A 25750-nucleotide genomic window follows, 5' to 3' on the forward strand; every position below is an offset into this window, starting at 1 on the left:
CTGATTGTCACCTTGTTCCCATCATTATTTATGCTGGTCAGAGTTAACCATTCCTCACTCCCCAGTCTTGTACATTTGCTCCAGCTGTTTCCTTTGCTGGAAATATTCTCCCCACCCATTTTCCATCCCCACAATCCAACTCCTGTCCATCCTTCAACACTCAGATCAAGGCCTGCTGTCCAGGACTCTCCCCAGGTCCTGCAGCCCTGAGGACTTCCTCCTCAGCTCCCCAGTGCCTCCTGGATGCCCGTGTGCCCCTGTGTCTGTGCCGTTTCATGATAATTCTTACTAGAAAGACACACCTGGGTCTGGGGTGGAGTGTCGCTCGGACTGCCTGCTGAGGAGGAAGGAGCCCAACTGTTGATCTAGGATGGGGCTACATCTGTTGTTTGGAGGGACCCCTTTTCATAACTATACCTCAACTTCTCCCACTCTCGTACTCTCGCCCTGGAAGTGAAGCCTTGGGAAGGAGTGACATCCTTGGGGATGGGCCAATCAGAACCAAGGACGCCTTTTTCAACCAATTTTGCTGGGATTCTAGGGCTTGAGGCTCTCTTCCCCTCAGCTGGAACCCGAAGCTGTGCACCCCTCTTACCGCCTCCGGGAATTGTCTATGGGAGGAGATGCAGGCAAGACATGGAGACGGAGAAACTGGGGTGTTGTTTGAGCCTCTGAATCAAGCTGGGCTTAGAGCCAGCTCAACCCCCTGGACTTTCACTTCCGCCGACAGTAAATTCCCTCGACCACCCTGGGTTGGGCTTTCTCCTTCTTGCCTTACAAAGACTCCAAACCGGTACACAGGCTGAGAAGAGGGGAGCTCCCAGGCGGCCGGCTTCTGGGTCTTGGCATCGTCTTCCCGGAGGTCATGGTGTGACTTCCCTCAGCTCCGAGTGGAGGAATGGAAACCTGGCCCGCATACCTGGTGGCCCGCGGGCATCCCACGTCCGCAGGAGCAGACGAGAACCACCTGCACTGCTGATTGAAGCCTTAGGCCCTGAGGTAGGGCTGGCTCCCCGGAATGTGGACGCTGACCTCAGGCCCAGGCCCGAGAGGGTTGAGGGCTTCTCAGGGGGGCGTCAGGATGAAGCGCTGCCTAAATATGGGAGGAGGGAAGGGAACATTCCCAGACTTTTCCAAAGGGAGCAGTCAGCACAGGGAGGAGACCCACTCCCACCTTCCCCAGGAGCCCCTGGGGGATGTAGCTGGAAACGGCTGGAGCAGGGATTGCCGGGAAGGGAGCACAGGGATTGGGAACTGCCCGGATGCTGGGAGAAGACGGCAGGACTGAGCTCCCTGGGAGGGATGAGGGGTGAGAGTTGGAATGTTCCTGAATGGTCTTTCATGATGGAGCCTTAGGGCAATGTTCCTGGCCTCTCCTCTGACATGGCCGGAGGACCAGAATGGGTAGAATTGAGGTGCAGAATGGGGAGCCCGAACTTTCAGACGAACCTGGGAGGAATCACCTGCGTGTGGGGATGAAAGGGCGGCTCAGTCGGCCCTGGGAAGAGAACTGGGTGTCTATCTGAATGAAGGTGTTACATCAGAGACCCCCAAGGATTTGTGCTGAGCACTGGGGGTCTGGGATGGAGCTAGAGAGTGACCCGGGGTCTGGGGAAAGACCCAGGGCAGGCAAATTGCTGAACTGGAGCCTGGTGTAACTGGGAGCGGTTAACATGGGGCTAGGGTGTTGGGGGGAGTCAGCGATGTGGGGCATGAAGCTGAAGGAGTTCTCCTTGCCTCAGTTCCCCTGTACCCAGATTTCTGAGAGCTCAGTCTTGTTTTCTGGCCTTCTGCCCACCAGCTGCCACAAAACTAGGGAGCAATCTGCTTTGCATTATCAGAGAAGCCCGTCTCCTAGACATATGGTCAGCAGACCCCCAAGCCAGGAGCATCATGGGAAATGTCTCTTCCTGACCCCAGCTCTGGCCCAGCCCCTTCTTTCCCTGGAGCACAGAGTTACACATTTAGTGCCCCCCACCACACCCCTCTCTCTGGATGAAGAGGGTTTTCACATCGTTCCAAGTCTCATCTCGGTTTCGTGGCACTGGACGAAAGAGGGCAGAGATACTCGGGGAAGAGACGGGGCTCTGATGGGCCAGCTAAGATGAAAGGTCTCGCCCTCTAGCCTAGAGAATGAAAGAGACAAAGAAAGGCTCCCCAACCTGAGCAGAGGAGAGAGGCCTTGGGGGTGGCGGGTGGGGTGGAAAGGGAGAACTAGAGGCCTCAGGCCCGAGGAGACTGATGACACAGGAGGAAGCAAGAGGGCATCTATCTGTCCTCCAAGCCCACTGGGGACCGAGTCCCACTCTGGGAGGATGGCTCCGGAGCTGCCCAATGTGACAGCTGCAGCCACATATGGCCCCTGAGCACTTGCGACGGGCCAGCCCAAGCCGAGATGTACTGTAAGAACAAAAAATTCGGAAACTTGTAGGAAAAAAGTAACATATCTCATTAATGATTTTAAAATATTGATTACATGTGGAAACAATACTTTGGACATCCTGGGCTAAGTGTACTATAAGTTCATCTCATCTGCTTCTTTTTACTTTTGTGATGTGGCTACTAAAAAGTTGAGAATCACATGGCGCTTGCGTTCTATTTCTATTGGACAGGGCTGCTTCAGAGCACTCCACTCATTTGGTCAACCAAGTTTTATTGGGTGCTAGCTCTATGCCAGGCGAGGTGCTGAGGATTAGAAAGTGAGCAAAACCAGACCCTGTCTCTGGTTGCCTGGAGTTTACAGTAATCAGATAATCGCTCCGACGGGTGCCTAATTGCAGAGAGATAAGTGGTCTGAAGGAAAGCAGTGGGCGTGGTGTGCTCTGGACCTGGGATCAAGAAGGCCGACGTGGGCCCCGAGCATGGGGAGAGCTTCCCAAGGCGCGCTGCACAGGGAGGTAACTTGGAAAAGAGGGGGAAAGACTGTTCCAGACAGAAAGGACAGCATGTGCCTGAGCCTGTGGGTCATGGAGGCTTGAAGAGTCGTCAGATGGCGGGGTGGGGGGAGGAGGAGGGTGGCTGGAGGAGTTGGCAGGGCCCCACGCAGCCCTCGGAGGCCACATTAAAGATGGAAGCGTGCGAAGCCTTTTCATTAGCCCTCACAGGGGAAATGGAGCAAGAGGGGTGGAGGTTAAGCTGGAGGAAGGCAAACGGGGTTTCTCCACAGTTGAGGGGGCGGGGCAAATCTCTGGTATAATGTCTTTAAGGTTCTCTGCCTCCCAACCCCCAGGAGCTCTGGGCCAGGGCTAGTCACCCCTGAACCCCTCACCGACCCTGTGTGCTCTGAGGAACTTTTCAGAATGCCCTCTTTTTGTCGTCCCTGTGGCCCCTTCTTTACTTCAGGCCACCAGTGACCCCACCTCCCGGCCTGTGCTGCTGCACCCGCACCCTGCACCCGGAGCTGCACCCGCACCCCGCACCCGGAGCTGCACCCGCACCCCGCACCCGGAGCTGCACCCGCACCCCGCACCCGGAGCTGCACCCGCACCCCGCACCCCACACCCAGAGCTGGTGCTTTCTAAACAGCGAATCTGTCCATGGAACCCCCTGCTGAAAGCGCTCGGGCTCGGGCTCCGGCTCGGGCTCCGGCTCCGCAGTGTTGGGAGATCACAGCCCTCCTGCCCTCCTGCCCTCCTCCGCCTGGCCCGCTGACTTCCCTCCCGCTCACTCTGGGCTCCAGGCACAGGAGCCTCCCCAGGCCCTGCGTGTTCTCCTCTTCTAAGGCCTTTCCTGAGCTGGTTCCTCTGCCAGGAACACTGTCCTCCCGCAGCTCGTTCATTCCACTCATCCCTAAGGACTGGGCTTCAAAGCCCTTTTCTAACCAACGTTCCTGGCCCCTGGTAGGGGCGGGTCTGGGCTGAGACCTCCGCTCACCCTGCACATCTCACGAGGCCTATCTGCTGTCTCCCCTTGGACAATGTAAGATCACTGAAGGCCGGCATCTGGCTCTCCTTCCCCATCAGAACGGGGGCTCCCTTAGGACAGGAATGGTGCTTCCCCCATCAGATGAGAGGTATCCCCAATCTGGGACTGTGTCTCCCCATCAGATGGGAGGTTCACTCAAGACAGAGACCACCTCCCCATCACACTGCACACTCGCTGTTACCCAAGTACCAGAGTCATTTCTCCTACCTGCCTGCACCCCCATCCCCCCCCCACACACACACCCCTTCCTCACAACCCATACAGTCTGGGGATGGAAGGTGGAAGACAGCTGCCCCTCCGATGCCTCACTCTTGGCTGGGACCCTGCTGGCCCCTCCCAGGATTTTGAGATCAGGAGGCTGTTTGTTTTTCTTTTGGGAAGAGAAAGCCTCCCATCCTTTTCCCAACAACCGCGAGCCAGCCCCATCAGAGGACCGGCCAAGGGATCAGCAGGAGCTGAGCGGCCCTGACGAGCTGCCTGGCCAGCCTCAGAGAGGGGAACAGGCCTGGGGCCCGGAACCCTGCACCTCAGGGAGCTCCCAGTCCCAGGCCAGGCAGGGCTCAAAGCCAGGCCGGCAGGAGCCAGGGGGGACCTGCCTGGGAGAGCTGCAAGGGAGGGGCATCCAGGGCAGGCCAGCCAGGCTTTCTCCAGGACATCTGGAGCCAGACCCTGTGCAAGAACAAGCACTTGGGGGCAGGGGGAATGTCCTCCAGGCCATGTGGGTGGCTGGGAGCTACAGGGTTGTGACCTGGCCCTTCTCGCAAGCCTCTGGCTCCCCTGCGGTCAGTTTCACTTCTGACATCTGGTCAAGTTCACAGCTGGCCAGCTTCCTGCATGGCCATTTTCACTTTCCCTCCCCAAGATCTGGGGGCAAAGGGCCCCCACGCCTTCCCCATCCCGCATAAATTAACTCCATGGCTACTACACACGTGAATTTGCTGGATTTCTGTTAAAACTCCCCTATTTGGTGTGTGTGCAGGGAGGAAACAGGACAGGAACCGAGTTGGAAATTATACCTGGGTCCTTGAGACACATACAACCTCCGCCAACTCAAAACACATGCATTTCCAGAAAATCACTGCACTAATTTTCTTTCTTTGCTATTTAATGTTCATCATTTATGTTTTATGTGTAAGTTTCAGGGGGGGGCCCAAGAAATGATTACACAGGATGCAAGGAAAAGGTGTTAGGGAGTCTGGAGTTCACAGCCCCCAGCCAGGGGCCAGAGGGTTCCATCACTGCCCAAGGAAGGCAGGAGGGGCCCCAGAACCAAACACATGCTAAAACATACTTGCCACCCCCAACCCCCTCCCCAACTGCTGGGGAGAAAAATAAATACTCAGATTCTGTCCCTCTCCCAGGTGCACAGGTGAGGGGCCAGCAGGTGAGTTTCCTCCTCCATCACAGATTGAGGTCAAAGAGATGCCGTCTACGTACAATGCTCCCAGTCCCTTCCGGTGTGGGAGAGCCCTGGGTGGGGGAGGGGTGGCTGTTAGTGCAGACCCTGCTCCAGCTTGTTCATGCTAAATAGGGGGGGGGGGGAGCCACTCATTCCAACATCAAGCAGAACAGAACAGGCCAGAAGGACCTCCAGGCTCCTTCCTGGCACCAAGCTGGGGAAAAAACTGTCCTTTGAAGGGTCCTCTAAACCTTGGCCAGGCCGTCTGGGGCCACAGTTTCACTCAATTCCTTCTTGCTGCATTCCCACACTGGTCCACTTTTCTTCATCGCAACCTCCGGGGCCCAGCCAAACCCGCGGCTTCAGGGGAGGGGAGGATGGGGAGCATTCCTCCGTGCGCAGGCCCTTGGAAGACAGGCGCCAGCTCAAGCCTCCGCAGTCATTGGCCCGCCAAACCGGGGGCGAGGGAAGACGCGAGCAGAGTTCAGTTCCCTGTGATGCTTCTCTGGCAGCTGCCCCGGGGCAGGATCCAGTCCCAGCCCGAGAGAAAGAACTTGTGGAGAAAAGATTTCTCATCCTCTGTGTGTGTGTGGTGTGTCTATGTGTTGCAGTTGGGGGTCCTTAGCTCCTAACCCCCAGTACTGCCTGTGTTGGCTCTGGGTCTGTGCCAGGATGGAGGGCATGTATAGACTGGGCCACACCACAGATGCCACATTGGCATGCCTGAGGGGGACAGGCAGAGGGAAGCACATCCCTTTCCACAAACCCCAAACCTGACTCGGGTCATGATGGATCAGGCCTTGAGTAAAGCATCTCATCTTCACTGAGGTTGAACAGCCTGGAGATGGTGGAGGGTGGGCCGGATTTGGCTGTAAGACATTTCCCAGAGGGTCATCTGGACTCCTCTCCCAGACTTTTAGCAAAGCTGAGACTTGTGCCCCTTATTCAGAGAGGAGGAGGCACCCACATTCAGCCACCCCATTGCTAGGTGGCTTCGGGCCAGTCACCACCTCTCTCTGGGCCTCACTGTCCTGTACGTTAAACAAGGAGGGTGGACTAGATTTCAATCCCCTCTTCCAGCTCGGACCGGCCTCTGATCCTCTGCATCTTAGGCCTGAGTGGAGACATGATGGGGCCGAGGGAGTGTTTAGGCCACAGTGAGGCTCCCTCGTTCCCCAAGTTCACAGTGTAGAGTCCATGGCTCTGGTTCCTCAGTCTCTCTCTGAGTCTTTGGGGCTTTGTTATCACCCCAACACCATCCCCGGTGTCAGCCCCCCAGGTATGACACCTGCTATGGTGGGAGGAGCTGGCCCGCCTAGAAGTGTGGGAAAAGGAGTAGAAGGCTGGAGATGGTGAGGGGCAGTGACAGGGACAGGGCGGGGAGGGGCAGGGGCACTTCTGGCACTGGAGAGGGTGTGGTCAGAAGTGATGGGGCCACGAGGGGTCAAGGACAGGGCTATGGTTTAGGGGCTCCACGGCCCTGCCCGGAGGAGCTCAGCTCTGATGCTGGCCCATGGGGGTTGGCGAGAGCATCAGTCATTGGAATGTGGGGGCGGGGCAGGGCTTCGGGTCAGCTCACACAGGGGACGTGGCGGTGGACTCGCTGCACAGGCTCTCCACGATGTCGGCTCGCTGGATGCGGCGCAGGGCAGCCAGGAGAGCGTCGAGCGTCGCGCTATCCTGGGCGGCCCAGCTGGCGAGCAGGGCACGGACAGGGCAGGCCTCATGGGTGAAGGAGTCTATGTGCTCAGGCTGGTAGCCCAGCTCATCTGCCAGGTGCCGCCAGGTGTCCCCCGCAGAGCCATTGAGCAGCTTCTCTACCTCCTCCCTCTTGGCCGGTGGCAGGCTGCTGTAGAGGCCTCCATCCCCTTTGAGGGCTGCCAAGAACCCAGGGAAAGTCAGACACTACCTGCCAGGACTCCTTTCCCCCACAGTGTGCCTGGGCGCCTGGGATACGACCCGAGAAGGGCTGAGGCATTTCTCCTCCATCTCTAAAGGCAGAGCGATGGCTAAGACGAGGTCCTGGGTGGGGGTTGGGGGGCGGACCAGGCTGTGGAGGGGGCATGGGGAGGATGCTGACTCATGTGCCCTGCCCACCCACAGCTCCAGCACTGTCCCCGCCACCTAACCCCCTCCCCATCTTCCAGCAATTAATCAAGGCAGAGGAGGAGACAGGACTTCTCAGTCCCAAACTCAACTGTAGCAAGTGTCCTGGAGCTGGGCTATGGGCCACTAATTAGAGACATAATTAACTACTTGTTCCCCAGAAGTCCAGGGCAGGAAGCTAATTGCAGCCACTTGAGGGAGTAATTAGCCCCAGGGGGGACAATTAGCTTGATGAGTCTGGATGCTCCAATTTGTCAAAGCCTGCATTTCCCAAGTCACTCCACAGGAAAGGACCTCCCCCACGCCTCCCTCTCGGCCTCTCGCATCCTTCTATCCAGAGGCACCAGTTGGCAATCCTTCCTACAGTCTAACCTTCAGCACTCCGGATCACTGCCTCAGCCCCCGGCCCGGCCTTGCTGCTCACCCTGGCCCACGGCCGTCTGCGTGTGGGGTTGCTGGTCATGCAGGCTCTGGCTGTCCACAGAGATGCCACTGTCGCTGTGGAGCTTTTCTCCCTCGGGTGGGGGTGTCTGGTTCACGGGCCGGCTGTTGGCTCCTTGCTTGTTCTGCTTGCAGCTGTTCCACCTGGAGCCAGAGAACAGGCCCGGCCTTGGGGGGAGGGGCTGCACTGGCCATGCGGCCAGGGGCCTGGTAGGTACCCAACTATAACCCCCACCTCAGTACCTAAGGTTCTTTCTCTGTGCCGCTTCCCTGGCCTACACTGAAAGCATCGTGAGGGTGAGGGCATTGAGGGCTTGGTGTATGCCGCAAGTGTTCAATAACTGTCATGGAATGAATGACGCATATGTAAATGACTTCCTAGAATTCCACTTTCCCCAACCTCCCCTTGTAAAAGCTCGCACATGTGTGCAGGACACATGGACTTCCTCTGCTGTTACAAGCACCGAGAAAAAACTGAAAACAAGCCAAACGTCCATCAATAGCAGGCTGGTTAAATAAATCATGATCCATCCATACTATTGAATGAGTGGTTACAAATGATCAGGTCATCTAAATGTCCCAAGGAAAGCTCTCCTGAAGGAGAAGAGTGAAAAAGTAAGTTGTAGAATATGTATAGTGTGATCCCATTGATGCTAATCTACATACACTGGCGCATTTACGCATAACTAAAAAGTTTTATGGCCCTGGCCGGTTTGGTTCAGCGGTTAGAGCATCGGCCTGTGGTCCAGAGAGACCTGGGTTCGGTTCCTGCTAAGGGCACATATCTGGTTGGGTCGTGCGGAAGGCAGCCACTCGATGTGTCCCTTTCATGTCGATAGTTCTCTCTCTCTTCCTCTCTCTCCCTCCCACTCTATCTGAACAAAAAATGAAAAAATGTCCTCGGGTGAGGATAAAAAAAAAATTATTAAAACGTTTTATGTACATGTGTTTATAAATGCAGAGAAAATGGTGGGAAAGGATCCAAACAGATTCCGATGATAACAGGGTTGGATTTTGGGAGATGAAAGGGAGCTTTTACTTTTTGCTTTACAAGACATTACTCCCGTGTGCATTTTCCCACACCAGCATGTATTACTTGGATGGTTTTTTTAAAAATGAAAAGTGCACTTAGACATTTAAAATGCTCTCCGGGAGTTCTTGCACATCCGGGATTTCTGGACGTGGGTGCCACACCTTCCCCAAGGGAAGGAGGAGACATGCACACATAGGTAACTGGGTAAGTGGGATTCAGGGAGTGAGCACAGAGGTAGCTGGTAAAGCGAGCTTTCTGTGCGAAGCTGGGGAGCCCGAGAGGGCAGCACCATGGGAGTGGGCGGTGCTGACACCAGGACAGGTCAGGGACGGTCACCTCCCTATCTGCTGACCTGCCATGCCCTGCAGTGGAGCAGCTGATGGTGAGTAAGGATGAGCTTGGTTTGGGGTTAAGAGTGTGATTTTTCAGGTCAAGGTCACGGTAAAGCCCACACCTTGAGAACAAAGGTCCCTTTCTCTGTCCCCCAAGACCCCTCTCACCTCTTGAAGGCGATGTAGGCTACGAGGCCTACAACCACAGCGGCAAGGATGGAGCAGTAGACAGGGATGAGGTTGTCATTGGAGCCTCGGGTCACCACAGGCTGGGAGCTGCCCATCACTGTAGTCACATCTGCCACTGTGCTGGCCACGAGGTCTTGCTCTGGAGGGACCTCGGGCTCCTGGGTGCTGGGGGCTGTGCTGTCCGAGCCCTCTGGGGGAGTGGACCGTGTAATCCAGCGGCCAGGGATCTCTGGGAGAAAGGTGACAGGATTGAAGGCCCACTCCCCTCAGCCCTTCCCGTTATGATCTGACCCACCTAGTGCTTCTTCCTGCGTCCCCAGCCTGCTCCAGGTGCCCCTGTGCCCCACATATGGGTGAAGAGCAAGAGCTTGGGAATCAGGAGGCCCAGGTCCCCTCCATTTCCCTGTCCACAGAATGGGATATCAAGAGAGATGGTCTCTAAGCTCCCTTCCATCTCGGGGGTAGCCATGGTCCCAGAAATCTACTCTGCCTCCCCTGGGCGCCCAGAACCAGGTGTGAAGGTATACACACAGGGGAGGGGGAGGAAGCCCGGAAGCCTCTCGCTGGAATCACTCTGGGAAATGCTGTAACCTCTCTGGACCTAGGTTACCCCCGTGGCCCCAGTCACCGCCGTCCTAAGGAAGGATGGGGCTACTCTGGTACCCTGCCCCATTCCACCTCCCCAGAGCTGACACTCAGCCTCCTTTCCAGTCTCTGTTGTCTTAGCTCTAGGCTTGGGCAGCATGGGGTGCCAGGCAGGCTTGCTTCCCTCCAGCCGGTCGTTGGACAGAGGCTAGCCTTTTTCCTGCCCTGTGTGGCCCTCACACCATCTGATCTTGTCACCCAAAGAGGACAGTGTCCAGTAGCCGAGCCCTCCCCGGACAGGAAGCAGGCTGTTGGTGGAGAAAGGGCCTGCGAGGCAGGTACTGCCCAGCACCTCATGGGGAAGGAGACTGTGCCTTGCCACCCAGCTAGGCCCTCTCATGCCAGCTGGGTACTGCCAGCCTCTCTGGCAGGGGATCCAGCTGCCTCCTGGCACCAGTGGGTGGGAGTTTCCATTCTGTCACCAGTTGGGGGCAGTTCCTGGGTTGTGGGCTCTGGACTGCCAGGGGGTACCTGTCTGGGCAAAGCGTTCACCCTCCCCGTCCTCACTTCCCACTCCAGGGCAGGGAGGGAAAGCAGATGGGACATGCCAGTGGGGTGATGGAGAGGGCACTGTGCTCCTCCGCTCAGCCCCTCGGCTCCCAGTCTGCCCACCCAAGTTGGAGTCAAAGCTGACCACTGGTCTCTGGGCCTCCTCGGCTCAAGACTAAGATGCTTCAAAGGGCCCTGTTTTCAGCACCTTCTGAGGGGTGAGGCCCCCAGATGTGAATCTGGAATCCATTTGGCTGGCACGGGGAGGGGGCTGCCATCTGCTGCCCCATCTCACCCCTCCCCCATCTTAGTCCTGAGCGGGGGTGGGCAGAAAATGGAGGAGACATGGCCCTGTCTTTGGCAGCCCCAGATAGGGCATTCGACTGAGGAGGATCTCCTCCTGCCCTGCCAGGGAACTGGCCCGGCTGGCGGGGCGGCCTGAGCCCTGAGGCTGACCCTCACCCACAGGCTGAAGGTATGGAGGTGAACTGGACCATCACAGATTCCGGAGCAGTGGGGAAAGCCTCAGAGAGGGTGGTAAAGGCCAGGCCAGGCTGCAGGCAGAACTGTCCGGGGCACTTTCCCCACGTTTTCCCAACACCCTCTGAGGGGGGCTGGGGATGAGATCCAGATGTGGCCATGTCCACTAGCATTCCGCCCCGCTATGCCCATGGCAGGGCCTGACAGCCGTTTCCGGAATGGGGGCTGCCAGACGTGGGAGTGGAAAGAGGGACCAGGTTATTCCTCCCAAACCCAAGGTTCGCTGGGGCAATGGGGGTTGGGGGGCTTCTGCCTCAAGGGTGGGTGAGTCACCATGTTAACACCTGAAATATATATGCAAAAAAGTACAATGCACTGGAGGGAAGGGGGCAACCAAACCATGAATCAAATTCCATTTCCTGAAATGTTCCCTCTGCCCCAGAGGCTGACACTTAACCCTTCAGAGGCTAGAGTACAGAGGGGCAGAGGGTAAGCACAGCCCTCACTCCTCCTTCGGAGTGGCTGGGAAAGTGGGGTGCAATCTGGGAGGAATCTTTGAATGCCCCAAAAAGGCAGAGCCCACACTTCCCCCCCGCCACAACCTTTTTTTGCTTTGACGGCGCCCCTAAGTCCACCCGCCAGCTGGTCTGGACTTGCCCACGGAACTGTACTGCGGTGCTTGCCTGTTGTCAGCGGATGAAACTCCCTCCCTGCTCTGCGCCTGACGCCACTTGCCTGTCTCCTGGCCCAGGGCAATCACCACCAGAATCACCATATTCTTTACCCCAACCCTCCTCCCAGTCCCCACCCCAGTACAGGAAGCTTCACACACACCTGGGCTCAGCCCAACGTAGCCCTCTCCACCCTGAGCTCCCTAAGCCGAGCTCACGGAGGTGGAAGGAGGCATGGCTGTATGGGAGCCATGGTCAGACTGGAGGCTCCCGAAAAGGGATCCTATCTCCCCCATCTGACTGGGGACTGCCTGAACAGAGGCTGTGCTGCCTCCACCAGAATGAGGGATCTCCTGGGAAATGGGTGCTGGGACCTTGTCTCTCAACAGACGGAGGCAAAAGGCTGTCTCTCTCCCATCAAACTTGCGGTTCCCTAAAGGAGGCTTTGGGTTGCCTGCTCAGAGTGAGGACATCCTGAAGGTTAGGGAAACAGCTAAATGGAGAGGGCAATGGAGAGAAAGTAAAGGCATTGTCCACCTCTCCCCACAGTGGAAAAGCCCACCCATCTCCCGGAGACAGCTGTCACCAATCAGAGACCAAAACTGTTCTGCTCTGACTGCCATGTGCCCCTGCCACTCCCCTTCTTCCTCCACCCCAAAGCCCCTCTCCCACGACCTCCTTGGTGTTCCCTGGGTCCCACTTCATCCATGACTAAACTAAAAATGACTGTTGACCCGGCTCCCTGATACCACAAGTTGAAGTAGACTGGTCACTTTCTCTAACCCACAACCACATTGGTAACAGACTGACCAGTGAGGAAACTGAGGTCCAAGACAGGAGTGACCTCTCTAACTAAAATCATTCAGATAGCAAGTGACAGGGTAGATTCCATCTTAGGTCCCAGAGCCGTACACCACCTTGGCCCTAGACCAGGTCTCAGTGCCAAAGGCTCCCAGCTCCTGAGTCCTCAAACCCCTTCTCCAGTTCAGAAAGCCTGCCTCAAGGATCAAACGTGTCCTGCTCTGTGTTCTGGTCCCAGTGGCCACTTTCCAGCTGTTTATCTGCAGCCTGTCCAATGCCCAGCTGGCAGCCACAGAGGAATAAGCCCTGGAAAATGAGTTAGAAGGTAGTAGCTGCGGCCTGGAGGAGGAGGATGGCTTTCCAAACAGCCTAAATGAGGGAAGAGTGAAAGGGGGCCTTTGGAGAGACGGATCCCGAGCCACTTCCTCCACCAGGTGTCAGGGCAGGTGGCCGCCGGGCAAGGCCGGCCCTGGCCCTGGCCGACCCCCAGGAGGCGCCCTTCCCAACCTGCGGCCGCCCGCGCTCACCCTCGCACTCGGCGTCGGCCCAGCGCGTGCACTCGCGCAGCTGGCGCTCGGTGTCCTCGCACACGGTGCAGGGCAGGCACGGGTCCACGTGGTTGGCCTCATCTGAGTACGTGCCGACGGGGCACTCCTCGCACACGGTGTTCTGCTTGTCCTGGCACGAGTACACCAGGCCGGAGCCCGCCTCGCACACGCGGCACGCCTCGCAGCGGCCCGTCGTCTCGTTCTGGTAGTAGCCGTAAGCACAGCGGCACACGGCGTCGTCCGCCTCCACGCAGGGCGCCGACATGCTCTGCAGGCCCACGCACTCGGTGCACTGCTTGCACGGCTCGGTGGCGCTCACCACGTCGGAGAACGTCACGCCTGAGGGCAAATGGATGTGGGGGAGCTGCGGGCCCAGATTTTAGTCATCTGCCTTTTGGGCACTTGGGACACAGGGGCAGCAGGTGCCCCTTCCCACTCCTATGTCCCCCTTCCCAGCCCTCCATGTCCCCCGCCGTGGTGCTGCCGCCTTCGCTCTGCCTCACTCCCTCATTGACTCCCACCCTCTCCCCTAGGGCCCCTGATCCCAGGTCTGTGAAAGCTCCCGGCAGCCCACTGGGAAGGAGGAAGGGGACCTCCAGGCCCGGGAGCGATGGCCCTGAGGCTTCGCAGGGTAACCCAGCTGGTGCAGGTACATTTCTTGGCAGATTCTCTTAGAGCGCTCCCAGAAAGATTAGGGAATAATCTGAGCGTGGTTCCCACTCGACCCTCCCCGCAGGCCAGAGCTGGGTTGTGAACCTAGCCCAGGCGTGGAGCCTTCACCACCAAGCCTCCCGCCTCAGCTCCCCTTCCACAGGTGGGGGCTCAGGCGTGGCCTGCCTGGGAGTAACTGGGGCTCAACAGCCTAATTTCCCACCCACGGCGCTCCCCCACGCTGCTGAAAGGCTTGGCTCTTGAGGGTGGGGATGGGAATCCTGGTAAGCAAGTTCAGGTGCAGCAGGAGGGACTGAAGCTAGAAAGCAAGAAGGACTTGCATGTATCATCCTCTGCCCTTTCCAGTGGCACAAAGGGCAGATTTCCAAGCTCACTCTTCACTCACGCTCTCTGAGTTAATGGGTGTGAGCTACAGAACAAGGGAAAGGACGCCAGGGGTGTCGGGGTGTCAGGGTGTCAGGGTGTTCTCCTTCTTGTGCGGCCCAGGGTGGAGAACTCCCACCAAAAGGATGCATCTTGCTGGGGGGGGGGGGGGAGAGCAGGGATTTAACAACCTGAGAACCAGGGAAGGTATGCTCAGAATATGGAAGCAGATATAGAGAAAGTAGCAGCATCTCATGGAAGGAAATCAAGGCCTGTTGTGGGGTCTGATCTCAACCTTCTCTAAAGGCACTAAGAGACAAGATGGAGCACTGGGTCATTATCTTGGGGGCAGTAGAGAAGCAAAGAAGGAAAAAAAAACATAAGTGAAAGGGGAAAAACTGGGGGAGAAGAGAACAGAGTCAGTTCTGGCAGAGGGACACCTGTATTTCTCTTCTTAGGAATCAGGCAGATCTAGATTCAAAACTCTATCCATCACTTATTAGCTGTGTGACTCTGGGTGTTTTACTTAACCTCTCTGAGCTTTTTTCTTTCTCTGTAAGATAAGGAATAATCTCTCCACTCATAGGGTGAGGAATAAATGAAATTCCACTGTAAAGCACTTGACACACAGCAGGGATCGTGGGTGGGCAATGATAAGTATGGTGAACTTCCATAGCAGGGATATAGACAGCAGAAAGGACTTCCAAACATAAGCAGCTCAGGCACGATTTCCAATTTAAACAAACAAGGGCTCCTTTCTGGTTGGCATGTGGCAGGGGGATAAGTACAGTCACCAGAAGGGGAAGGGAGGGCCCTGCTCATGGGAAAATACAGAAAATTAGCAGAAAACTCCTGGGAGACAGTTTTAGGGAGTGGGGAAAATGTGGTGTTTTTTGGCAGAGAATGAAGGCAGGAGCTTAATGGGTTTCCTTGTGGAAACGTTTTGAGGATAGAGGGAAAGTCCACTGGGGTCTCCATTCCATAAAGTGGGCTTGTAAAGGCGGCCTGTTAATGCAGCTGGTGGGGAGTGAGGGTGGAGGGAAAAGGCGGGGAATAGAGGGAGGAAATGGAAGGAAATGGGAGGGAGGATTCCTGCCACCGCCTCTGAGCTTGCCTCCCTTCCCCCTCCTCAGAGATGCCAGAACCTCCCTCCCCCAGGCTCCTCTACCCTACCCTTGCTTTGACAGAAGGTGAGTGGGGTCCCCTCCTGGAGACTTAGGATCCTGGGCTGGAGTCTAGGAAATGATAGAGGTGATCTTGGGAGGTTCCAGGGTAGGCAAGTTGGCCGACCCTTCCCTGGGCCAGGGCAAGTGGCCAGGTGGCAAGGGCATTACAGGATGTCCAGTCTCCTCACCCAGTCCCAGGCATCCCTCTGCTGGAGGATGAAGTTACAGGACTCATAAACACAGAGCTAGGAAAACAGTATGTGTGGGAACACCAAGGAGCTGGGGTTGCCTGAAGGATGGAGAGGTGCTCAGGTGTTGGTAGTGGTGGTGGGGGAGGCATCCAGAGGTAAGACTAGCCTGGCAGATGGGTTCAGAGTTCCCAGTTCCTGAACCCTTGTTCACCGTGATTACAGGATACTCTGAGCGTGGTTATCACAGGCCCTCCGGATGGGCTGTGAGTGCCAGGCCGAAGGCAGGATCTGACTGGACAGTGAGGAAAGGTTTCTGGGCAGGGCCAGGAAAAGAGTGCTGAGCCCATAGCCGGAAGGCAACTGAGGCTGGGGGGATCCAGCAGAGCTGAGTGTCCTGAGTCCGCAGCACACAGATATCAGATCCCAGACCCACCATCTCATGGCATCCCTCATCCAGCAGCCCTGAGAAACAGGATTCTCTCCCCTCCCCAAGGAAACCTCAGGTAGGAATGGCCACAGTGCCCCTCTCCCCTCTCCTACCTGAGACCACCCCAGGAGAAGGACATCCTTATAGTGCTCTGACCCCCATTCCTGCTGCGTTGGGAAAACTGCTTCCTTGGAGCTGGAGAACAGTTGGCCCGGGAGGAGAATGTAGCCACACCCTCCCAGGATCCCCCAAGGTCAGTCTCCAGGGCAGCCAGTATTTGATCCTCCTCCCCTCCCCCCAAAAACACCCAGGGTAAGTGGCAACCATTGATTTTGCAGTGCAGATGATATTTTTAGCTCGTTTTAGTATCAGCTGCTCCTCCCACCTGGCCACACTCTTCTACCAGACTTCTCTGCTTGGGGACTGGGAAGGGGGTCCCCCTTAGGATCCCCCATCAGGTCCCCTCCTTCCTCTGCATACTTCTCTTATCCATTCTCAGCTTCCTCTCTCTGCCTCCTATCCTGCACCAGACCCACTTCTGGTGCCCATACAGTGGTGGGCAGGAGACCTTGCCAGGAGGCAGAGGACCTGTAAGGCCTCTCTACTGGGCATGCTCCTCCCCAGCCCCTGGCCCCTCCCTTCCCTTCCTCTCCCCTCTCCCCACCTGCCACCCTTTACTCACTGTCCAGGCAGGGCTCACACACTGTCTGGTTGGCTCCACAAAGCTGGGCCACACCCTCTCCTAGGTTGCAGGCTTTGCAGCACTCGCCACTGTGGGTGTACAGGCCTGTGAGGCATGCCTCCTTGGCACCTCCGAAGGACACCTGGGTGGGGGGGAGATCAGAAGGTCAGATGGGCAAGGGGAAAAAGAGGGGGTATCTTCTGAGGGATCGAACACCCCCTCCTAAAGCCGTCTATTGGAACCACCTGGGCCTGGATGAGCTCACCAGGGAGGCATTAGGCACATCAAAGCTGGCAGGAAGAGTGGCAGTGGGGGACAGTACACCCCTGAAGGCTGCTGGCGTGTGAGGTCAGAGCCTCCCAGGCTGACCCGCTGCAGATTTCATTTTGGGGTTACAGCAGCTCTTGGAATCTCAAAGATACACCACCTGGGGAAGGAGGCGTCAGCCCCGCAGAGGACCTTCAGGTTGCAGCTTGCACAGGCTTCCAGCCAAGGGGGCAACTGGCAGCTGAAATTTAGTCCAAATGCCACTTACTAAGCCGCACACCTGCTGGGCTGCATCTACCCAGAGGGGGCCTTTTTCTAACCAAGGCTAGCAGAGCCCTCCCTACTCCAGGTCCTTAACTCTACCATTCCACGTATTGTATATCCAACAGGAGGAATCTGTACCCAAGAACAGAAGGCAGAGGAGCGGGGTCTTGGGTTCAGATCCTGACTCTGCATTGGGAGCTCTGTCCTGCCCTGCTCTTCCTCTCTGGGTCTCCATCTCTCTGCACAGATCGAGATGACTACAGCGCTGGGCCAGAGCAAAGGCCAACCAATCACAAGAGCGTGGCGCCAAGATGTGAGAAAGGGTCGCCTGTTATCAATGATGAGAAAGTGGCAGCTCTCATCACCCGGCAGCCCTGCTCCGCCAGGCTTTGATTTCCAGTCACCAGCCCGCCCTGCTCCCTGCCCCCATGCAGCCAGTGGGAACAGCTCTGGAACCAGGGGAAAGGGGAGTCAGATTCCTGCCGCCAAGGCATCTTTGCTCATGGATGGAACAATTTAGCACCAGATTCCCTAGAGGGAGGGGCTGCTGGCAGCTTGCTTTATATTTCTGTTCCTTAAAAAAAAATCTTCATGTCTAATAAAACTCCCAAGCCTGTTTCTCTGGCCCCAGACCATGCAGCTCCCATTTGATACTGAGAGGAAGTATGAAGTCTCAGGTTGTGGGAGCAGAGGGGAATGTTAAAGGTCATTTGGACACTCCTCTGCTTCCTCGCTGACCAGATCATGGCCAAGAACACTCCCTTCTGTCCAGTCCTGTAAGATGTCCTGCGATCTCACCAGGTTGGGTGGAGACGGAGGTTTGACAGATTGGATCAGTCTAGGAGGCAGCCTGTGGTCCTCAGGAGACCATCAGGGCAGGTACAGGGAGCACAGGAGGAGGACCTTGGTGTTGCCATCATCTCTCAGGTGGCAGGAACACAGTGCTGGGAACATCTGCAGACCAGAAGTCTTGGGGGTGGGAGGAGTCCCAGATACAGGGTTTCCCCCAGGAAGTGAGGAAACTTATAGAAGGGTCTGTTTGGATTCCTTTTCATCCCTCGGGGCTCTGCTTAAATATCATTTCCTCAAGGAATTGGGCCTTGTCCCCCTACCCCTCCCAGATCAGGTGGAGATGCACTGTTACATGTTCTCCCTGTTGACTATTCTTGTCTGCTCTGACACTTGACAGGATCCCCCACTGGACTGTCAACTCCCTGAGGGCCTATCTGTGACTGTTCCAGAGCCTGTCATGGTACCTGGCACAAATTAGGGACCTCACTTAACTAGAACTCGGGGAATGACTTCTGGATAGCTGAGTTTCCCGAAAGTCAAGGAGTTGCTGCTGTAATCACCTTATGTTGTTTATTTTGACTATGGTGGCTGCACCTTTCTCTGACTCTGGAACATATCTTCATTGTTTTCCCATGACTCAGGGACTCAGTATTTACACCAGCAATTATTCTGGGCTGCTATGCAGTGCTTGTGTTCTTTATCCCAAATTACCACACTTTCATCTCTGAGTTCTCCTGTGAGCTTTTTCAAATACTTTTTCTGTCTCCCCACTTCCTATCAAGATACCAATTGTCAATTCTTGCTGCCATTAGAGTGTGACCTGAGTGGCCCTTCCCCACCATTCTAATCTATTAGGTCTAAGAGAATCTTTAGGAACAATGTAACTAGCCTTGATAGGACGGTGTATAAAATGAGTGTAAGTAGGATCTGAAGGAAGAGGGGCAATTCTCTGAGTAAAAGTGTGAGCTATACTGCCTTTGTCCTCAGTGGCCTCTATGGCTCTGAATCCTGGCTCATCACTTAGAGCTAGGTGATCTGGGACCAGTCTTGAATTTCTCTGTGCCTCAGTATCTTCCTCATTAGGTCGTCATGACCGTACCTGCCTCATAGGGGTGCTTTAAGCATTAAAGGAACGAGTAACGTGTTCATACACGTTGGGAGCTCTCTTTTCTCTTTTCTAAGGTCTTCCTTTTTTTTTCTTTTTCTAGTAGGCAAGTATTTTTTTATTAAATTTATTGGGGTGACATTGGTTTAGAGGATCATATAGGTCTCAAGTGTACGTTTCTATGACACGTGATCTGTATATTGCACAGTGGTCGTCGGTAGAGTGGCCACCTGTACAAACTCCTCTTCCCCTCTTCTTCGAAGCCTGCTCTTCCTGCAGCAGCTGGTGACCCTCTCTCTTCTCCCAAGTCTTGTATTTGGAATCGAGTCCAGGTAATTAGTAACCATGTGTTTCCTGTGCTTATTTTATGTTTCCTATTTCAAAACATTGCAGATCTGCTACTTAATAGATAATTTAGGTAAATTCTCAACTTCTCTGAGTCTCAGTGCCCCCCCCCCAAGGAAAATAATTGGGTGTTAGTATCTACTGCTCAGGGTTGCTGTGCAAATTAAATGAAATAACTTATGAAAATCTGCCTGGTGTATAGTAGAAGTTAAATAAATGTTAGGTGCCAAAGAAGCACCTCGTCTTAGGGAGAGTGAGCGGCTGAGCCTGGGTGGGATGCAGCTGGAGGGGAGAGTTTAGCTATCTCCTAAAAGAGGAAACTATCTTAGAGTAGGGGGCAGCATGAAGTCTTAGCTACCATGGAGTCTAAGGATGGCATGGGGACCAAAGGAGGATGGGTACTTGCTCTCCTTAAAGTTAAGTAATTCAACAACTATTTACTGAGCATTGAAATAAGAGTTTCCAATGAGACATGGTCCCTGATTTCTGTGGGGAACCACAGTCCCATGAGGGAAAGGGAATGTTGCCCCAAACAGCTGCTCCAGAAGCCAAGATGCTGAGGGAGAAAGTCTTGAGGGATTGCCTTCATCCCCTCTTTGGCAGATGGGGAAACTGAGGCCCGCTGCTAAGTAGCCTGATGCCTGGCCCCTGCCACACCTTCTATTGGTTCAAGCCAGGGAAATCTTGGAAAGCTGGGAGGGATGACTAAGATCCAGGTTAATCACTCCAAAATGACTAATTTACCAAAATGATAGATGCAGTTGCCTGAAATTTACATTATTACAGTTATCCATTTCCAGTTTGATTGAATGACTTCATCCCATTTTTGAAAATGTTTGCTTTTTTTTTTTCCTCGCCATTTTGAGGCTTTCAAGAAACTAAGGTAGAAGTACTCTTTTTTTTTTTTTTTATCCTCACCCGAGGACATGTTTCCATTTTTGGTTCAGGTAGAGTGGGAGGGAGAGAGAGGAACAGAGAGAGAGGGAGAAACATCGATGTGAAAGGAACACATCGAGTGGCTGCCACCTGCACAACCGACCAGGGCCGGGGACAAACTGCAACCGAGGTATGCGCCATGAGCGGGAACCGAACCCGGGTCTCTCAGGACCGCAGGCCAACGCTCTAACCGCTGAACCAAACCGGCCAGGGCAGGTGGAAGTACTCTTAAATAAATTGACTTAAGAATCTTAAAAAATGTTTTTTAATTAGACATAATAGAAAACACACCAAAATAGTTGAAAGAATTTGAATATGAATATTTCAGTGTGATGAATCCTAACCATTCACAGCAGCTTCAGCTAAAGGTTCCTTAGGTGAATGGAGCCATTAGCAACCGCCATGGGGTTGAAGAGTTTTCAAATATGTGGAGGGTCTTTTGAGGTCGCTGCAAACCCAGGGGAGGCAGTGGCACATGCTCCCCCCCCCCAATAGGCAGGGGTAGAGTTTGGGTAGGAGATGAGAGCTAATTACTGAGGATGCTGCTGCATGAAGACTTTGAGCAGGCGGGGATTTTTCATGAGGCCAAGGAACTCAGTTCCAAATTTGTGGTACCAAGGACATAGGACACGGATGTAGTCTACGGGGCTAGTAGTGATTCAGGGCCACTCATTCCTCCATGGTCTAGAAGTGAGAGGGAGCTGGCTTACGGAGGAACGAGTAAGCGCGAAGCTGAGCATCCTGGGTTCCAAGGGTTCCACCACTTACTAATTGAGGGAGCCTGGTTTCGTGCCTAAATCTGGGAGGTTCAGCTCCCTCAACTGTAAAACGGGAATAACTAGATTTACTCTGATGGGAATTTACAAGGATGAAATAACGCAAGAGAAATTACCCAGGTCAGTGTATGTCACACAGTAGGCACTCAACCAATTTTATTATCCCCACTTCCCCACTCCTCACCCCCAGAATAGAATGGAGGCGCGTGAGTGGGACCGGGCTGGTACAGCCGGGTGGGAACTCCTTCCCTCCGGGAGCCGCCTCCCGCGCCCGGCGGCTCGTGTCCTATTTGCTGTCCTTACTGCATCCCTATTAGGCGCATTAGCCAGCCTGGCGGCTCCGGTTACAGACGTCTGAATGACAAAGTGCCTCCATTACCGGCGCGGCCCGCCAGCAGACCCGTCGGGACGCGCTCTGGTTTCAACACTCTCTCGCTGTGGCCCAGGAAGAACTCGAAGCACCCGGGTGCGCAGCGACAGTCCGCAGAGAGCAGCGGCGAGGCGGCGGCGAGAACCGCAGGGGCTCTGGCGGCTGATTCTGCGCAGGGTCTACTTCCCCCAGGCCCCAGGCTCTGCAAGCCCAGCTCTCCTCCTTCCTCGCCTCTTCTCCACTCGGGAGACACTCCTTCCAGCCCCGGTCCGGAGCCCCCCGCCTCACCCCTCCGGGATCCACGCGTCCGCCCCAGCCCCACCTCCCCACATCCCTTCCGGGAGAAGAAGCGTCTCTAACCCACGGCGTTAGTAACCAGAGGTGCGCGCAGTCACTCCCAAATCCCCGGACGAAGCCATGGATATCTGCAGCTCCAGGGAACCTGGGCTAAGCTTCGGAAAGGGGGCCAGCGCCCAGAGAAGGTCTCTGCCCACCCAGCCTATATATTCCACCGCTGGCCTGGCTCGGGATGATGGCAAGCCCGCCCTTCCGAGAAACGCAGCTCTCATTCGGAGCTGGGACGCCGGGCTGCCCCCTTAAAAGGTACGGGCAGTACAGGGCTGGGAATCAGGTGAGGGGCAGTCAAGCTAGGGCTCTGACTCAACTTACGTGTGGAATCCTAGCCAAGTTGTTTAAACTCTCAGAGCCTCAGTTTCTCTATCTGTAAAAGGGGCATCTGGGAGCGAGGTGCTCAGATGAGAAGTGAAGATGTCAGAAAAAGTGAGGACACCTTCTCCATTGCCAAACTTTTCAGGGTACTCAGTTCATGGCCACACACCAGGTCACATATCCTGAATGTCTTGTCAGAACGACCAGGTGAACTTAGATGCTTAAGAGGACCCGCAGTCCTTTGCCCGGACAGAATCCGAGGCGTCCAAACACCTCTGTCTCAATCAGTGCTCAGAGTCTTCATCCGAAAGTTGGGCGGGGCGCGGGCGGAATCCCGACCTGCCTGGGCGCTGGAGCAGAGCAAACCGCGGGCGCGGCGCTCAGGTCACTTAACTTAATGTGGGGTGGGCGCGCAGCCCCTGTGGCGTCCGCAGCTGCAGAGGGCACAACCCTCGTACCGCAGCGCCCCCTGCGGGCCGCCTCCGCTTAGCGACCCTGGGCTGCGCGCCGCTGGGACATTCCCCTCCTGGTGCGTCCCAGCGCTCGGCACCCAACGACGTGGCGGCTGCCAGACCCGGTCGGACAACGCCCACTTCATCCCTTTCTGTCCCCCGCGCTGCTTCAAACCACGAGAACAAGCGCTTTGGAGCAGCTCGTGGGTCATGGAGGAATCAGGAGAACGGTAGCCCAGCGCAAGCACCCCGACTGGGCGAGGCCGCGAAAAAGAGCGCACGACCGGAGCGGGGAAACGTCCGTTTCTCTGCTCTCTCTTCTCGACCCACTGTCCCTCCGCGGACCCGCGGGGCTCTTTCTTTTCTGTCCTCTTTCATTTTGCTTCCATCTCTCTGCCTCCCTCCCAGGCGTCCCTTTTTTGCCCTCCCCAACCCACTTTTCTCTCTTCAACTGACGTTCCCCACTCCCCGAAGCTCTCTCTCCCACGCCCCTCCCCCCATTGTCTGGCCAGTCCTCATTGTCCGATGTCCGGTCCCCTCTGTCGCTCCAACCTCCTCCCCCATTGTTCCAGCCCGTCGCCTCCAGTCCCGCTCATCCCTTACACCTCTAGTCTCCGTCCCATTCCTCATCCTTCTCTAGCCTGGGTTCTGTCCCACGACCCTCCAGGAATCAAGATGCTCAGGGGAAAAGTCGCCTTGAAATCCTGGCATTCAAGCGCCCTCTTCCAAAGAACCCAGGCATCCAGGAGCCCCAGGACCCCCTCCTCAAAGACCCCTCCCAGTTCCTTCACACACACACACACACACACACACACACACACACACACACACCCAGGTACCTGAGTACCCGCATCCGTGCGCACCTCTGGTCCGCATCTCTACCCTGGATCTCAGGGTCTCCTCTGCGCCCTGAGAACCCTAGATGCTCCTCCGTGTATCCTGACATCGCAGCTCCTCTCCCGCCATCCATCCCCAGCATCTGGGACCCCAACGCTCTGTTCAGTTTTCTCTCGGGGAAACCTGAACCCATCGGGGTTCTGGTCCCGGGAAAGGGAGCGGGTTCCCCTGGCACTCACCCCCAGGAGCAGCAGCAGCAGCAGCAGCAGCAGGCGCGGCCGGTCCATGGCGCAGCCGGCGGCACCTGCCCTCATCGTCCGCCTCCGGCGGCAGCGCCGACTTCCAGTTAGTCCGCTCTGCGGACAGATAGGGCTGCACTGCTCTCCGGCACCCGCCCCCCGGAGCTGGCTCAGGCTCCGCTCCTTCTGGCGGCAGGCGGGAGGGGCTGGGAGAAGCTAGTGCGGCGGCCCCGCCTCCTCCCCGCCCAGCCCGCCCACCCCCGGAACCGCGCCCGCCCGCCCCGCTGCCTCCAGGAGGGGAGAGGAGGAGAAGGGAGGGTATGCCGGGAGCCGCGGTCTCGCGCCCCGCTGCCGTTTCTCCGCGCCCTGGCCCCCAGAGCCTCTCCCTTACCTTTCCCTGATACCCAGAGTGCCCAGCCCGCGCTAGGAAGCCTCTGTCCTGGATGCTGTGGCCTCCGTACCAGGGCGGCTCCCATTCCCCTCCGGCTGCGCCCACCCGCAGGATTCACTCTCTTATCCATCTTCCTTTGACATCCATCCCCAGCATGTGGCTTCAGCCTCTTCCCTGGTGCCCTGCTCCCTACCCAGCCTCAATCAGCAAGATGCCCACAGCCCTTCATCTTCTGATCCATACCCTACCCCCACCTCTGTCCCTTCCCAGTGCAAAGACCTAGGGAGGGGAAGGGAGGAGTAGCAGATGGGCTGACCCAGGGGTCATTCAAGGTGGAGTCCATCCCCACATCATTTGAATTTTCAAATGATGAGTTTGAAGGGGTCACAAGTGTGCACACAAAACACAGGAAAACACACACTGTCAAGTTCACATATATGTACTTATATACCACATATGCCCACACCATCCTCATGCACTCATGTAGACCTGCATGTTCTATGTATGAGTGTTCACCCCACACTCAAGTACACATGCACACTTATTGCACATATGGTCATAACACACATACTCACCTACACATTCACATATGCATGTGTACATGTACGTCACCTCCACACAAGCCCCACGTGCATAGTTTCTTTCACAAGCGCACACGCACATTCATGAATACACACACACTTACACCCACACACAAACACAGATGTATTTTCAGCAATATACCTTTACTAGACTGAGTGTTTCCACAGTTGGATGGACTCACATCCAAGTACCCATTCATGTACTATGTAATCATCCCATACTCACCATGTCACAGAAACCTTGACAGGTCCAAATCATAGGCTCAGCAACTCAGGGAGCTGCCAGAATCTTTTGGTGAGAGGCACCCCCCACACACACACCTCAATGCTCGCCCTTGCCTGTCCCCACCCTTTCCTGGTTCCCAGATATGAAGACCCTGGAGCTCAGAGCTGTGGGGGACACATCTACAAAGTCAATCCTAGCACCCTAATCTTGGTCATGTGTAGACCTCAGTTTCAACTTTGAAAAAAATAGTACTAATCTCCCACATTACAAGGAGAGATCAGTGCACTTGTGAAGAGGACATGCTGGCAGTAAGTAGGTGATTTTCTAGATCAGTTGAAGCTAATTCATTCATTCATGGGGGGAAATTTTTGCCTTGTGAATTTCTTTCCTATACAACCAACAAAGTCAGAGGCAGCCCCAGGAAGGGCAGATAGACATGACTGAGCAAGAACGTGGATGAGACACCCACCTTGATGGCATAAGAGGCCAGGCAGCTAGCCCGTCTTCAGAAATCCCTGAGAATTCCCTCCTCCCGGACAGGGACCCGCCTTTGAGCTGTCTCCTTCTCCCGTTGCTTCTATGGCCCTGCCTTTCCTTTCAGCTGGATTCATGGAAGGCAGGAAGGGGCAACATTAGTACTAACAGCAGCATTGAGCTGCTTACTACAAAGGGTATCCACAGCGTGGCATTAATTTAAATACTCCTGTTATTAATTTATGATCCCAGTTATTATTATTGCCAAGGTTATCCATCTCAACACAATTTAATATGACCCACACTACCATGGCTGGGCCTGGGTTATTAATAATTTCCATGGTCTTGATCATTTAAGCCTTACTCGAACAATTACAAACAGCAACTGTTACTATTATTAGCAGTATTTCTATGATTAAGCCCACACACAAGACCACGATGAAATGCTGAGTGCTGGCGGGGAGAGG

General features: G+C 55.5%; 1 protein-coding gene across 1 annotated transcript; it reads right to left on the reverse strand.

Annotated features, from left to right (window-relative positions):
• Positions 1–6898: 6898 nt before the first annotated feature.
• NGFR (nerve growth factor receptor) lies at positions 6899–23793 on the reverse strand. The gene is made up of 6 exons (XM_036269207.1): positions 23612–23793; positions 16560–16701; positions 13038–13397; positions 9404–9653; positions 7854–8014; positions 6899–7200 (listed from the first exon to the last, which is right to left on the reverse strand). The coding sequence occupies exons 1-6, from the start codon at positions 23684–23686 to the stop codon at positions 6899–6901; spliced, it is 1290 nt and encodes a 429-aa protein (XP_036125100.1). The 5' UTR covers positions 23687–23793.
• Positions 23794–25750: the final 1957 nt, after the last annotated feature.

Source organism: Molossus molossus, unplaced genomic scaffold (genome assembly GCF_014108415.1).
Source record: "Molossus molossus isolate mMolMol1 unplaced genomic scaffold, mMolMol1.p scaffold_m16_p_19, whole genome shotgun sequence".
NCBI lineage: Eukaryota > Metazoa > Chordata > Mammalia > Chiroptera > Molossidae > Molossus > Molossus molossus.